Source organism: Pundamilia nyererei, unplaced genomic scaffold (assembly GCF_000239375.1).
Source record: "Pundamilia nyererei isolate P.nyererei 1_Seehausen unplaced genomic scaffold, PunNye1.0 scaffold00305, whole genome shotgun sequence".
NCBI classification, from domain to species: Eukaryota; Metazoa; Chordata; class Actinopteri; order Cichliformes; family Cichlidae; genus Pundamilia; species Pundamilia nyererei.
Window position 1 is genome coordinate 212,943 of NW_005187706.1, and position 15,968 is coordinate 228,910.

The following is a 15,968-nucleotide window of genomic DNA, read 5'->3' on the forward strand; positions in this document are numbered from 1 at the left end:
TCTTGCGCCTGCGTCACTTTTGCTCCTCTACGAGAGGATCCTTCCGCATCTTACGGACATAATTAAAGTAATGGGCTGTAACACCGTAACTACGGTACAAACACAGCATGTTGCCTCATTTATCCTGAAAACACAATCATGATGTAAACAATCGTTAATAAAAGGAAAGAAAAAATCACTGGTTATTTTCAGGAAAGTTAGTTAATTTACATAATGCATAAGATTAAAATATATAAGATTTTAAATTGTACTCAAAATGTTTCCCCGTCATTTTAAATACAGTGGCCAAAATTGACGTTGCCGGCCACATCTGCAGTAGGCCTTTATTTACAATTTAAATATCGCAAATAGCTCATTAATGCTATACATGACAATTTAACATTTGGTAAATGGACTGATTCTTATATAGCACTTTTCTACTCAAAGCGCTGTATACAACATATTTATAGATTTCTGTTTTTTCCTCCATCTCTGCTCCCCCTCATTCTTCTACTTCCTCGCCTCAAGCCTCCTGTCTGTAATTGAAATCAAGGCTCTAACACAGGAAAAACATGCATGAACATGCTTTTTATTCTCTGGACAGATGAACGAGACGGCTAAATAACAACAACAGGTGGTTAAAAGGTAACATTATGTCAGCTAGCTGGCTCCTAAGCGTCACACTTTCCCTTTGATAAACAGTCCTGCCATCATATAAACGTTTATTGACTGTTGAGGTAAATGGTGGACTGACAACCTACACGTACTGCAGATGAATGGTGGCCAGAGTTGATTGTCCTTCTTCAGCCACCATACCTAGGATTATGCAGTTGAGTCGTGAGTGGTAAGAAAACTGAATTCAGGTGGCTACAATCTGTGTTGTTCAGTGGTGCATTATGGGTAATCTCAGCCTCTCACTGAACGTGCTCCTGTAGCACATCATGGAGTGGGTGGGAGGTATTATCCACCATTGTCCTTATCCACCTCTCAGACACCACCCTAAGGGAGTCCAGCTCTGTCCCCACAACATTACTGCGACCCTCCACCTGCTGCCCCAGCATGGCACAAAAGTCCTGAAGACTGTAATACTCATTCATAGACCTGATGCAGTAGCACCGCTATCATGAAGATGATGGCCTCAGCAAGACACAATACAATCAACTCACACCTCACAACCTCCAAATCAAACAAAAAACCTTTGTGGCAGGAAACTTCAGAGAAGTTGTCAGGCCAGTTTTAAGCCTTTCTGCCCAGACAAAGTGTGCAGGTGGAATACACGTGTTGATGTCTGCAAAGTGAAGGACAATAGTCAATCAAATGGAAAGGCAACAGTTCTTTTCCACTTTTTTAGTGAAATGGGCCGTCTCCTTGTGGCCAATACAACATTGCATTCCCTTATTCCCAAATGGTACTGAGGTATGAAACCAGAGGAACCCAGTACTGGTACAGAGCCCAGCCAGCACCACGAGCACATCCATGTAAACACCAGCACCTCCCAGGAAAAGGAGGGGAGCTTACGAAAGCAACGTCTCCAGGAGGCTGAGTCAGCAGCGCTATGACAAAACTCTGTGACAAGCTGTAGGCAACAACACTGGCTCTGTGGCTTTAAATGCTCCAAGCTACTGTGGTGTGCAGACATTCACTGTAACAGTTTATAGTAATACATGTGTGTGCTTTGGATTTGTCTTTTTTAGATACTATTTACATCAGTATTTCTGTTATTGAACAGCTCCTGTGCACATAAATAAAAACAATGTTGGGTTAAATGAGTTTTTATTTAATTTCCAAAAGCTAGGAAGATTATGATGGACCTCTCCCATCCCAACAATGGACTCTTCTCATTGTTGAGGTCTGGGAAGCGCTTCCGCTCCCTTAAGGCCAAAACAGAGAGAATGAGGAGGAGCTTCTTCCCCCAGGCTATTCGGGCCCTGAACCAGGTGTAGGACTGGACTCTCCCAAACACGTCACTATAAGACTGGACTCTCACACACGTCACCACACGCACCACCACACATTTCCTATAATCCTATAATTCCTATAATTTATAATCCTTATCTTTATAATCTCTTCTGCTATTTGCACATTCTTTACTGTAAATTCCTAAGTTCATTTGTAAATTTTGTAGTAAATTGTAAATATTGTAAAACTTTTCTTCTGTCATTTAATGGTCGGGCATTGTACAGCTACAAGCATTTCACCCCCATGTCATACTGTGTATGGTTGTGTGTGTGTGACAAATAAAATTTGAATTTGAATTTGAATTTGAATTTGAATTTGAATTTGAATTTGAATTTCCAGTCTTTCCTCAGAGTTGCTTGGATTTAGGGAAAACGTTATAGACATAATTAACTTTCTAAAGATGGGATGCATCTGAAGACTCCAGTTTGGTCCTGGCCACTTTCCAAGACTGCAGTAAAAGCTATAAACAAGGCTAACTTCACTTAATTTAGAAAAACGCACTACATTAGAAAAGCAATAATAAATAAAGAGTGTAAAGAGAGGAATGAAAGTCATTATTGTCGAGTGCATTAATGTTACCATTTAAATAAAATGGCAAAGATTTCTTTTAAAAACAGACAGTTTGATGTTTAATATCATTAACTGAATATTTAAGAAGCCGTGGGTCACGAGTTTTCTTCTAAGATGTGATTGTGACAGAAAAACACAAAGACTAATTTCATTCATAATTATTATACTGAAATTATCTACAAGCAACTTCAGCCCTCATACCACTGTGGAACAGTAGATATGTGGTGTTTAGGAATAAAGATTTATTGCTAAATAAACTGGCAGGAGAACAGAATCTGGTATATGATGCACCTATTAAATGACACTGGTAATATAACACCTGACACCTTCTGCTCCAAATCTAATAATCAGAATCAGGGACTGCAGGAACTTATTGTTCTAAGTCCTTTTCCTTTTGTCACAAAATGTAAAGTCACAGCTTCCTGAGATTCTGGTGAATGCACATCTAATTAAATTTGTCTAATGTCACAACTAGGAAAGCTTTTACCGGAATGATATCAGCAGGATGGAGTTCCACCGGATCACAGCACTTAAATATAAGACAGTAAGATGTAATTATTTTTATGGGCTATGGGGGGAAACGATTGTGATGCAGTCTCTCTACAGCATTACGAACTCTTCCACCATATGAACATGATATCTCTGTGGACTAAACTGCTGCCACGTGCTTCTTATAAATGCCACATTCCTACATGGTTATATCTCGACTTAGATTCGGACACACTGGTTTGAATATGCATGCTGATGATACGGTAATTTTTACACAAGCCAAAGCTGCTGCTGATGCAGCCCATCAGCTTTCACTGGCATTACATGATTTACAAAAATGGCTGAATGACTCATGCCTGTGCCTTAATGTTAAAAAGACCGTATCAATGTTTTTTAGTAAACCTAAAACAACCGTGGCTGCAGTAAAAGTCTGCCTGGGTGCACAACAATTAATTAATGTTGAGGAATTTAAGTGTTTGGGAGTGCTACTAGACTCTAAATTATCCTTTAAAAAACACGTTAAAAAAGTAGTGAAAACTGTAAATGTTAATATACAGAACTTTAGACATATCTGCACATCATTAACAGACACAGCAGCGATTACATTCCTGCTCTCTATGATACCAGCTCATATTGAATATTGTGTTACAAGTTGGTCCAAGTAGCTCTGCTGCTATTGGGCCAATTGAAGTATGCTACAAGAGAGCATCGAAAATATTAGATAAAACCACTTTTTCATATCACCATTGTCGAATTTTAGATAAATCCAAGTTTTTAAATTTTACTAATTTCAAATCATTTAAATCTGCCTGTCTAATATACAAAGTTATACATGGTCTGGCGCCTCCACCAATCAGTGATTTTATTAAACAAAAGTCTAGCAGTGTTGCCGGGTGTCGACAGACTCGAGCCGCTGTTAGAGGTGATTGTGAACTGGCACTCAGACGGACCACCTTTTCACAGATGCTCTGTCATATTAGGGAGTGAGCTTCTGGAATAGTCTTCCACTGTCAGTGAGGGAAGTACAAATCTACCCATCTTTATGAGTCACCTAAAAGGGCGGCTCAGGGACACACAAACATGTGATCATGTTTAATAATCATGTTTTATATTGGACGGGAAAAAGAGTTAGTGTATTACAAAAAGGGAAACAACTATTAGTGTAATGGGTCAGTGCAGTATCAGGACAGTCAGGGCATGTGCAATACTGGGGTTTGTGCAATATAATTGATGTGTTTCCGTTATTGTTATCTATACTGTCCTCTGTGTCCACTCTCCTCGTCATTGTTTGTTCTAGTATAATGCGATCACTGTTTTCGTCCTTGTCACATGACCTGTAAATAGTGTCTCTGTATCTTTTTACTAACTTGTGTTTAACACCAACCTGCCAGAGGGTCTGCAGATGGAAATTAGCCCAAGGCTATAATCTGGCATATTTACATTTGTTAAAATGTTCATTAATATGTATTGCCCCTCTTTCTAAAGATAAATAAATAAATAAATAAAATAGCACATTGTTTTTAATAGGAAAACACTGTACAGGGGAGTGTGACTGCAGTAGGGAACAGGAAACAACAGAACACGTTTTATTGCATTAAGTATGATGCTGAAAGGAGACAACTGATCAAAAAGCTGGACGATATGAGAGTGAAGTTGGACTTGCTTGATTTATTTCGCACGAACTCTATAAGTGAAAGTTATCAGGCTGTGTTTTGGTTCTTAAGGCAGACCCATTTGTTCAGGAGGATGATTTTTTTTCTCTTGTCTTTTCGGTCCACACTCCACACCAGTTGGTGGCTGTAATGCGTCATTTTGCTGTTTGCCAACCATATAAAGAAGAAGAAGAAGAAGAAGAAGAAGGCGGAGCGCATCACCTTAGACCCGCCCCTTCTCTGGCCACTCGTCGATGGAGCACATCCGCAGTTAAACATCCTGGTGCCAGCTCAGAGAAGCTGTGTATACCAGAGGCCACAAGAAAACCGCACGACTATTGCCAGAGGGGGATACACATGGCGTTATTTGCACAAAAATAACGCCATAGACACAGCGTGAGCACACTCTTTCAGCCCAGCACATATTCGACAGCTGTGGTCTTCCTCCGTTCCTACTTCCGGCCACGTGACCAATTGGCTCGTTTGAGGTCGCGCGTCTTTCAGAGTTGGCGCGTATCTTCAGACTGTAGGTGCTGTAAGTTCCCAGCTGAGCACAAAGAAGTCTCCTGCCACGCAGTCTTGTTTTTTAACCGAGAACATGTCTGACTGGACCAAAGAGCGGCGACGTGAGGATCACAACATCGAGCACGAAAAAAGGTCTGTTTACATCCCCGCCTCAGTCTGTCATTAGCGGCTAAACCTTTGTGTTCGTTAAATGGAAGCCACTGCGTCAGATTAGCTTAACCTTTGTCTGCAAAGATGATCTGGACATTTTGAAGGCTAAAAAACATTTGTTGTACCTGATGGACCCGCGTGACTCTAGTACACGCTGTGTTCTTGCTAGTATGGTTACCTTATTTTCTTTAAGCTCGTAGAAGCTAGCAGTCTGTAGCAGGTCTGTCGTGAACAGTGGACCTGACAGTGACGCTAGCTAACAGTGCGGGTAAAAAGGTGACGGTAAGGCGTTAAATACAGACAACTGCTAAAGCTAACGCTCGAGTACATTGTGGACTGTGAATGCTAAGTGTAACACACAAGTGAGTGGATGAACCGTGACAGGTGCTTGACAGCTGTAGTTGTAACGTCTGATGTTAGAATTCGCGGTCCTAAGTGCCCTCCAGGAAAAACAAGAGTCACAGATGGATGATGGTCCGCACAATCGGAAGAAGTTGGCGGGAGAACTAGTCTATTAAAGGAAGTGTATGGCTCCAGTTTTACCCACTGTACTCAACTAACCATTTATTATTGAAGAAAGTTCAGCTTCTCTAGACTTTAATCTGTCTAAGAAGGTTTACAAGAAATTCCCGGATTTTGAAACCGTTAGTGCAGCTTTGCCATTTTTGAATACGGAGACGTGAAACGATCATGAGTGTTTTCCTGCGTGGGACCATGCGTCCCACCGTGTGTTTGCAGTCCATGCATGTATTTGCTGCTTTTGCATTTTTAACAGCCGTGATTTATTTTTTCTAATTTGACACAGAAGAGAATGTTTTTGAGACGTGTTTGCAGAAATCTAATATCAAAACAAGAATGAATTAGCATGTTTAAATCTGCACGTGTTTTGTGTCTTCTTGTGTAGCTTTGGCCCATCTCGGTGGTCCCACTGCAGGAAGAGGGGGATCAATGGGAGCCTGCGGAGCAACAGCGAGGCAGATGATATCGATAGAGGAAGGAACGGACACACCGACTCCAGCTACAAACACCCTGATCGCAGACATACTAGGTGAGAGTAAGATCAGTTAATGTGGAAAGTGATGAACATGTAAGGCAGCGGACTTGTAACTGAAAAGCCACGAGGCGGCTGAAGCTTTGTGGGTTTTTGGCGTTTGTTGGGGAAATGTTTCAGACTGGACCAAAAACCCACAGCTTCAATGGCCCTGCTCAAAGGTGCTTTGTTAAATGTAGGCCGTGCAGTGTGAGAATTTCATTGGTCTGTGTAGTTCACATCCAAACTCCAGTGTAGGCTCGAGAAGAAAAAGAAAAAGAATTATTAGAATGATTTTAGTTTGAATGGTAGTGTTTAAAAAAATCTAACTACACTATAACTGAGTGAAGCAAGCCAGTCTCTGCTAATGAACCACTCTAAAAATCAGGTTACTGACTCCATTACCAACATGTGGCCACGACATCTGCTGGAACTGTAGCAGTAACATCCCTGTGTGTGTGTAACCTGTGGTATTGTCCTCCTAGCTTCACTACACCAGAGAGCACAGGCTCAGTGTCCCGCTGTGGTCGGCAGGCTGACTGGGGCAGCCAGGTGGAGGACGATGAGATGAGGAGGGATGTGCACAGAGACATGCAGCGGTAATTAAACAGTTTCTGCATCATTTCAGGTGTCTTTGAAGCACATGAAAGCAGATACTCTTTTCCTGTTTTGGATTGCAGACTCACTGTTTGCACTGTGTTCAGTTACAGGAGGAGGATACTGGGGGCAGAATTCACCCAGAGGGAGAGAAGGGCCTCGTCTGGCTCGTCTGGAAGGTATCTCATTCTCTCACAGACCTTTAAACTCAGAATATTCACGAACTGATGGAAACCTCGCTTCTCAAACCACATGTCCACCTGCAGCTATACAAGTGTGCAATGTAGTTTTACCATTAATAAGGCAAGACAAAATGTATTCATCCCCAAAATGATGGAAACATGAAATAAAATCAATGCAGTCTCACCGAACAAAGCAGCAAGTACGGTAAAACAGATTGCACTAATGGAGCTCAGTTATGTGGTAACAAAAAGTAAAGTGCTCAGCATCAGAATATGATGCGATAAATATCATATCTGCTATGAGACGATGAGGGTTTCTGTCCTTGTATTGTGTGCACGGGACTAAATGTGTCTGTGTGCTGCAGCTGTGACTCCAGAGAGGGAGATAACATGGAAACCGATGAAGCTGTGTTGCTACGACGACAGAAACAGATCAACTATGGCAAGAACACGCTGGCCTACGACCGCTACATCAAAGAAGTTCCTAAGTAGGTCGACAGAGACGCGTGCTGTGGAGCATCCAGTGTAAAGCCTGCCCGCTGCTGGTGTGTGTAATACACTGGTCAGCATTAACCCTCGTGTTTCTTCTTTTCAGACACATGCGTCAGCCAGGCGTTCATCCAAAAACTCCCAATAAGTTCAGGAAGTACAGTCGTCGCTCCTGGGACCAGCAGATCAAACTGTGGAAGGTCAAACTACACGCCTGGGACCCCCCTGCAGAGGAAGGCCAGGACAAGACCCTCGATGTCGTGTAAGACACTCGTACACGTTCTGCACGTCGTCAGTCAGCTGCTGGCCGTCCTCATGTATGATGTGTATATTTCTCCTTCTCCCACCAGTGAGGAGCTCAACCTTGATGATGTAATGGACATTGAACTAGATTTCCCAACCATTACTGACTCCCAGAACACCCAGACCTCGCTGCCGATACACAGCCTGTCAGTGGAGGTGAGTGGAAGTCACTGAGGTGCTGCTGAAATGTCGAGGCCCACACGTGCTGACGACTGACAATCGTAGCGTTTGATTCCGAGGTTTTGACTGAATCTTTCTGGAACCTTGGTTTAAATATTTATCTGGTCCATTGTTTAGACGATCATCAGTTTTTAAGAAAATAAAGATGATGATGATGATGGTGGGATTGCTTGTAAACTTGGCACAAAAAGAAAGGAAGCGTGTTTGCTCAGCTTTCTCTTTGCTCAACTCTGCTGTTTATTCTGGTTTATTCTGGCAAATGTGGCCCATTTAAGGAGAAACAAGCAGGCTGTCCAATGGGAGCAAACACAGGTCTCCTTACTTGTTGTGCAAAGTTTAATCCACAGATGAAAAAGCCACCCTTACAAACACTGTATTAAATGATATTGTTTGTGTTGTGTTGTTCAGGATGAAGACTGCGGTACTCCGGTCAAAGTACAAAGGACGGCAGAGCCTAATATTGCATAGCTTGTTATTGAATGGTTCAGTCCTCCCCCCACATCGACTTCACACAGTCCACTCAGAAAAAACTGCTGCAGCTGCCAGCTAAGAGTCTGTGGACACACTCTGTCTTTGGCTGGCAGTCACTGATTATAATTAATGTTTTGTTTTCACCATATGTTTCTCCATCCATCGTTTGTTGTAGTTTATCTGTTCCGAGTATTTTATGACAAGATTTTACATTTTTAACGACGCATGTTTCAGAATTGGTATTCAAAAAACCCCCACTTGCTGTACCAGTGAGAGGCCTGTTGGAGTGTGCATCTAGTTTTGTGCAAATGCGAGCTTACGTCTCTCATATTCTACCTGAGAAGATTCCAGATGCATAGAAACTGTCTGAACTCGGAGGAGTCGTCTTAATAGAAACGGAGGCAATGATGATGTTTTGAGTTATCCTTGAGAAATATTGGGCTCTGGCTTTTTGTTTTAATACAAATGTAATTGTTTCTTACTGCTGTATCTTTAATAGAACTTGAAATAAAAAAACAAACAAATAAATAAAACAAACAAGAAAAATCAATGTTTCTTCTTTTTTTGTGAATTATTATTATTTTTGGCTAAAAACTGTTGAAAACTTGGTCCATCATTGGACAGCATGCCACAGATTTAAATAGTGACTTTGAAACCAGAGTTTCTCTGACACACTTCACACAGCTGATGTAGTAATTAGTGGAAAATGTGTGTTAAACTGGAATACTGTATGAGCTCACACATAACCAGTGTTGTATGCTAGAGAGTATAGATAACCAGAACTGCCCGGCACTGGGGAGAATCTGTTTAGCTTAGTTTAGGAGCGCTGGGGAAATAATCTGTCTGACTTATGTCTTCGATCGAGGCTTGGACGAAGGTGGACAAACTGATTTGTGTGCCCTTATAAATCTATGTGTGGGACATCAAAAAAGATGGAAGAATGACGGGAACAACATAAGGGGGCGCTGTTGTGCACGCAAACGTTTAATCCACGCAAAGTACTGAGGAGAAGAAGAGTGCGCGAGAAGACGAAGAAGAGCAGCAAAGAAATTATCTGTTTCTGTGCAGGTCAATTTATTTACGAACTCAGAAACCAAAGCAGGAGAAGACCATGCTGAGAGCGTGTCTGAGAGGGGCTAATGCTACCGCCCGGGTAAGCCTGCTGCCTGCTCCGCGGGCTAACGTTAGCGTGTTGTCATTCAGTGACCCAGAGCCTGCTTCAAGGTGCCACAGTGAATTTACTAGTTCGGGCTGTTAACTCTTCGGTGCTGTCGAGCGCTGTATTTGATGCCATGCAATTGGTTGTGGACGCTGTCAGAACAGCGCAGCATGCTAATGTTAGCCGGGTTTCTTCCGGTGACAGATGGATAATGGCGTTTTAAGCATAACCAAGCTAACGAGTTTGGCTAAGTTTGAGCGGAGAGGTCATCATGGCAAAAACCAAAACTTGTCTGTTTGACCTTTTATCGGCCACAGGTTTGATACCAGCTAACCGGCGCAGTATTTTATGCTACTAGCGGCACTAGCCTTTAAACGCGTTTGCACGTAGACGTGGTATTTTTAATGAATCAGAACAAACGCTGCAGGTTGTCTTCGTAAAATCCACAAATACTAACGCATGATGTGCGTTCTCGAAAACTTTGTTCTGTTTCTGGGATTAAGTGTGCAGCCAGACTTCTTTTTTTTTTTTTTTTTGGCCTGTCCCGTTTGGCTCTTTTGCATCAGAATTGTTGTCTAAAGGCAAAGAAAGATGCCCAACGGATTTACTTTACCAAACTGACCATCCCAGCCTTGCCGTAATGGTCCATTTGATTCACCTTTTATTGTTTATTTTATTTTCACTTACTGAATACGGGACAGACTTGACTGGGGGAAAGAAGGGGAGAAAGAAAGAGGGAAAGAGAAACAGCTGAGAAGAGGGACGGGGGAGAAGGGCAAAAAACAAAAACCAACAGAACGGGCAGAGAAAAAAAATGCATATATCAATCACCTGGATCACCTGCTGAGAAAGAAAAAAGAGAGCAAGCAGAAGAGAACAAGAGTAATGCAATGTAGTGCAGCCAGACTTCTGTACAGTGACAGAAAGGTGGCTTTCACCTGTTAAAGTGGGCCGGAATAAGTTTGACATCCCTGGGCTACAGCATCACACTGTTGCACCTCGGCTCTTCTTTCCACCGGACACGGAAACATGTTCGTCTCTGCCGGACTCAGCTTGGATGTGTTCGCCATGTACCTGAATCTGTATTTACAAAATAAGAGTGCAGTTTACTGCTCAGAAGTCATGCTTTGTACTTCATTTGCTGATCTGTTTTAAATGGTAAATCAACAGTTTTGCTTATTGTTGTTTAGATTTAATGACGACAAATTAATTCTTTTTATGATTTAACAGCAAGTGACAAACTGTGCTAAACTTATTACTTACTTATTACTAAAACCCATATATTACTTGCGCTACAGTTAATGGGCAAGCTCGTGTGTGACGTGAATATCATGAAATTTAAAATTGAAATCGTCAAATGCTGATTAGCTGGTTGTGATCGACCTGTCAGTATAGCACTGCGCTCCAGCTCGGCTGCTCTGCGCAGTATCTTAGCTGTTCCTGGGACTGTTTCAGTCCAGTCCTTGTTTATGTTGGCACACCCACCCCTGTCTGTTTCTCCTCTAAATCAGTGGTTTCTTGACTGCCACCTTCCCTCTGAAAAATTCAATTGATGAAGCTGTCCTGAAACTAACCCGTGTCCATCCAAGCAGTGTGGCACCGTCCTGACAGAGAATGAAACCTCTGTTTCTGAAGGCTATTGAATGTAATTACAAGAAAGCGTGGCTCAGAGTGCTCAGGCTGTTTTGAAGAGTAAAGGTGTTCAGACAAAGTACTGATTTCCAGGCTTGTTAGAATTGCACAAAGTCTGTTTTTACCTTATGAACAGCATCTCTGCACCTAATTCCCCAATTTTTTATATGACGATAAGGAAAACATTGTGTAGTCTGTTGCTTGCACTGAAATTTGTTGCTCTGTGCTTGCTGTGAATGTGTGCCCGTTCTGGATCTGTGTGACGTGGATTTCTTTTCACTGCCACGCTTTCCTCACCACTTTCCAGAAGAACTACAGGAGAATCCCTCTTACCAGTCTGCAGCAGTGTCGGCACTACACAGCAGGAGAGAGCAGGTAATCAGAATACTTTATTAATCCTGAAGGAAATTAGGGTTACAGCAGGCAGCACGCTAATGGCGCATGCGCACTTACAAAGGAACCTTCTGACCAACTTTACACAAACATCACATTGGGCAGACATGTCAGAAAGGTCGGCTGATAGGAAAAAAACAACGAAAATACATAACATGAGGTAAGAGGAGGAGAAAAAACTCCACTCAGACTGAGCTCCTACTGGGAGAACAGTTTGATAACAGAAAAAACACCTCAGCACAAAAGCACATGACTATCAACACACCATAGAAACACAAGACAAGCAACAGGGGCGGGTAAAGGGTGAGAGAGAGCCGGTGTAGACAGCGCATCCGGTCCTGCAGCATGTCTGCGCTGGTCCAGTCGACCGCCATCTTCCCCGGGAGGGGACAAGCATCGAAGGCCTTTGGAAAGGGAGGGGGGATCAGTGTGCATATCAGTGTGTGTGTGTGTGTGTCCAGAGTTCAGATGAGACAGTGTCCTTCACCCTGCCAGGCTAAGTAAACAGTCTTCCAGCCAACCCAGGTGGCCTTGCATGGAATGGGAAGGAACAGACTCAACACAGTCGTTATCAGGGTGTTGTTGAGCTCCAGCCTTGAGGCCGCAGCTGGCGCCGAGGTATCCGCATGAAGTGATGGTGCTTTTTACTTTAGTGCGAACAGCTCATATGAATTTCAAAGCAGTTCTACAGTCCAACACTGGTCTCTCAATCTCCCGTTGGAGAGCCGCGAGCTTTCTACGATGTTATCAAACTTATGTTCGTGATGTTGTCGTTCTTTTTGCTCAAAGAGCAGGTTCTGAGACCTCCGACCGCAGTGCACTTCCCAAGATGTGATCCAATTTGCGCTCAAAGGTGTTGTTCGAGCGAGCCCCTCAGATGTGATCCAGTTTTTCACTCTTGTTCTGAGTGTTCACGGCAGCCGTGCGTTCTCCAAGATCTTCTCCGTGCTGACTCAATGAGCCCACCACACACCAACACACACAGTACACTAATGAATTGTTTAGGACTAGCACATGGGCTTCAGCTGTCTTCTTAAGGGCCTCTCACATGGACGCGACATGTGCTGTGCCTGCCACCAAAATCTGTGTCCCGCTGCGCTCTGGCTCCATGTTTACATGCGACTGCTCCCTGTCGTTTCAAAACACGGATCTCTCATCCTCAAGAGAAGATCTTCAGTGCTATCGTAGTGAAGAGCGTGCCGCTTCTACAGCATCGCTTTCCTCCTGAGATCACTATATGCAAGTCGGCTGAACTAGGATACACAGAGTGCAAAGGCCGTTAGCGAGACTCTCCATTCATTCATGTCTGCTTGTCCTTTTTCATTTCAGTAGTGCTTCCAAAGTGGTTGTTGCTGGCTTGTTGACAGTAAGTGGTGGCATTGGAGGGACCGTACTCTACGCCAAATGGGACCATAAGTTCAGAGCAGCGGTTGAGAAGAACGTCCCGTACTCAGACTGGCTGCTGGGTTTGGCTTTGGGACCCGCTGCCCAAGATCCTGGCCTCCCCATAAAGAAACGGGTACGGTGCTCAGCCCATCCTAGTCATAGTTACAGGACACAAAGTTTGTTTGTGTTTCACCGTCAGTTCAGAAGAATTGAAGTCGAGCATTTTTTCTTTTACTGGCTCTCCATGTGTGAGTGTCTGATGGTTTAAGGAGGATTCACTGTACGTTACAATGGCTTTTCAAATGATCAGACTGCATTGAAGCCCCATCCCTCCACCCCATCCCTCCACCTTTCCAGTGTGTGTCTGTTAAAATTCGACTCAGAATCGGTGATATCAGCTAATAAACTTCCACACAATACAATCTAAATATTTGTATAGAAAGAATAACCACGTTTTTAGAACCACACTGTAATAACGTATGCTTCGATTTAAATGGTTGCTGTTAAGGTGGAGTTGGCCCAGCCGCCCTCTATGATAGAAAAACAAATGAAGAAGTCGGCGAAGAAGGAGGGAGCCGAGGGTCCGGTCAAAGACTCCAGCCCCGCCCCCAGTCAGCCTGCACAGAGCCTACAGGGTAAGTGTGGCGCCCACTGTCATTATAACTCATGGCTTCATGTTGCCATCTGCCTTTTATCATGTGCTCTGATTCTATCAGCTTTATTTCTATTTCCGTTTTGTTATAGTTCGTTCACAGTAGTCGGGTGGAGCGCCCACAGTGTCATTGCATCTGTGCAGTGACAGTAAGGGGCTGTTGTGTTTGTACACCACCACAGTGGCTTTGAACTCAGCCAAGATGTGATTCCAGCGCAGCTTCATTTCAAGGATTCTAACACTAGTATTGACTTATTCATTATAGACACTTGTATATCTAATAAACCACTTTCAGAGGCAACGTTTGTAAGGACTCCATTACAAATGAAACATAAAGTTGCACTTGTGTTTGGTTAGTTTTTCTGGAATTTGCAGTAAGCGCTCCAAAGTGATGTTGGTACAGTGAGTGAGGCCAGCGTTACGCTGAAAACCCAACAGATGTATGAGAGAGCTGGCAACAACCGTAGGAGAGGCCGAGTCAGTAATCTGGTAAATTCTTTAAAAGAAGAAATGCACTCGCGACCTCAGCGACACTGAGAAGCCTGGAAACACGTAGTGGGAGAGCATTTTACCCACTTTAACACGCTGAAGATGCTGCGTCCACATTTCTTTACCTGGACGACTGAGCGTGCAAGAAAATCTAGCGACACCTCATAATGCATGGAAATGAATGTGCTGTACGAGGTCACTATTTTTGCTGACACTGTAGCTGCTGATTGAAATGGCACCAGCAATCTGTGATAGTATCAAGTTGGTCACCTGACTCTTGTAGAGCACGCTTTCAGTTGCAAAACCAAAGGTGGTGTTTGTGACGTCCGTGGATTCTACATTAAAGGCAGCGATGGACTTGGAAGGATTTTCATCTTTCATCACTTCAGTCTCATCTCGACAGTTTGATTTAAAATCCACTGTGATGGTGTTCAAAGGATGCAGTTGTTTCATGAAAGTGTTCACCAGAGGCAGCCTGATCATCAGCCATCTCGACAGTGCCGTGATATCATTATTTACATTATGAAGTTAATATTATTTAAATTCAAGTTCATTCAAATCAGCCTGTAAATGTCTCTGGGACAAGCCAACGTTTAATATCTGCTGATGCAAACTCTCCACTCTGGGGGGCGGTGTGCTCTGTTAGCTGCTAGCTCCACCCGTTCTTCTTTGAGATGTTTGTAAATGTGCGCTCTGTTGTTTAGCCCCAGCAGAAGCCTCTCAGGGTAAGCTGTCTTCTCCTATACTCTCCTGTTGTTGCTCCCGTGTGAAATTTCATTTTGCACTGCTATTAGGCTTCTTAGTTTGTAGCAGCCATTGTATCTTTGATAGCTTTAAAGCCATTATGCTGCCATAAATACTACCTCACTGTAGCTGAAGCTGAAGCGATGATGAAACCAGTCGATGGATGGTCTTTACTATGTGTATGAGTGGCTTTGCGCGTGGTGACACACATGGAAGCTCCTGAGCGGCTCTTGCCTTCTGTATTTGTGTCCCATTTAGAGGCCTCAGCAGAGGCGACTCATATCATCTCAGCCATCGGTGAGGTCCCATCAGTCCCTGCTCCATGTGACACAGAGGCAGCAGCAGTCAAAGGTATCATCACTGAAACAGGACCTTGCTGTGAGGCTACAGTGCTAACCACTGCACGCTCTGCTGTCCTTCTTTATTGTCATTATGCAGCACAAAGCAAAATTCTGGGCGGCAGCTTAGAAGAGCCAGTATCTAAACCACAGACCAATCCACAGTGGGCACATGGTATATACGATTAAATCCTCTCCTTTGGGTGGAGCTCTGACTTGGTGTTGGCGCTCTGTGCAGTAGAGTACCACTTCCTGTTCCTGTTACAAGCACAGCAGTGTTTTAGCCAATTGAATTAAATATTAATATGTTATCTTTACGTGCTTTATTCAGAGTGTGTAGTCGACCGACCGTTCTCTCCTGCACTTTCCTGCTCAGATGTTTAGTTACTCCTCGGCTTCCTTTAGTAATAACGACTCTCGTAATACATGTAACCTGTAACTTCATCACAGCAGATCTTTCTGAAAGCGCTGCAACTACGTTTAAGAATATAATCCACCCACTGTTATCATCCTCAATGCCCTGTACCAACACAGAGCAGCTATCTGAACGCTGCTCCAACAGAGGTCGATTATCTTGTTAATAATTTCACCTCCTCACT

At 43.3% G+C, this 15,968-nt stretch overlaps 2 protein-coding genes across 3 annotated transcripts in view; both read left to right on the forward strand.

The window, feature by feature from the left end:
• The first annotated feature begins 4,863 nt into the window (after window positions 1-4,863).
• Window positions 4,864-9,122, forward strand: slbp (stem-loop histone mRNA binding protein). Of its 2 annotated transcripts, none has more exons than XM_005751282.1 (8): window positions 4,864-5,306; window positions 6,229-6,372; window positions 6,840-6,953; window positions 7,059-7,130; window positions 7,499-7,621; window positions 7,729-7,884; window positions 7,973-8,081; window positions 8,514-9,122. In XM_005751282.1, exons 1-8 carry the CDS (start codon window positions 5,248-5,250, stop codon window positions 8,571-8,573), a joined length of 837 nt encoding a protein of 278 aa, XP_005751339.1. In that variant the 5' UTR covers window positions 4,864-5,247; the 3' UTR covers window positions 8,574-9,122. The 2 variants fall into 2 exon arrangements, with proteins under 2 accessions (XP_005751339.1, XP_005751340.1); XM_005751283.1 differs by having other exon boundaries at window positions 7,065-7,130.
• A 412-nt stretch (window positions 9,123-9,534) lies between these two features.
• immt (inner membrane protein, mitochondrial (mitofilin)) overlaps window positions 9,535-15,968 on the forward strand; it is a 14,417-nt gene continuing 7,983 nt past the window's right edge. The window contains exons 1-5 of the mRNA XM_005751287.1: window positions 9,535-9,729; window positions 11,675-11,742; window positions 13,090-13,279; window positions 13,655-13,781; window positions 15,290-15,549. Coding sequence (XP_005751344.1) covers window positions 9,688-9,729; window positions 11,675-11,742; window positions 13,090-13,279; window positions 13,655-13,781; window positions 15,290-15,549 — 687 coding nt within the window. The 5' untranslated portion in view covers window positions 9,535-9,687. The remainder of the gene's footprint in view (window positions 9,730-11,674; window positions 11,743-13,089; window positions 13,280-13,654; window positions 13,782-15,289; window positions 15,550-15,968) is intronic.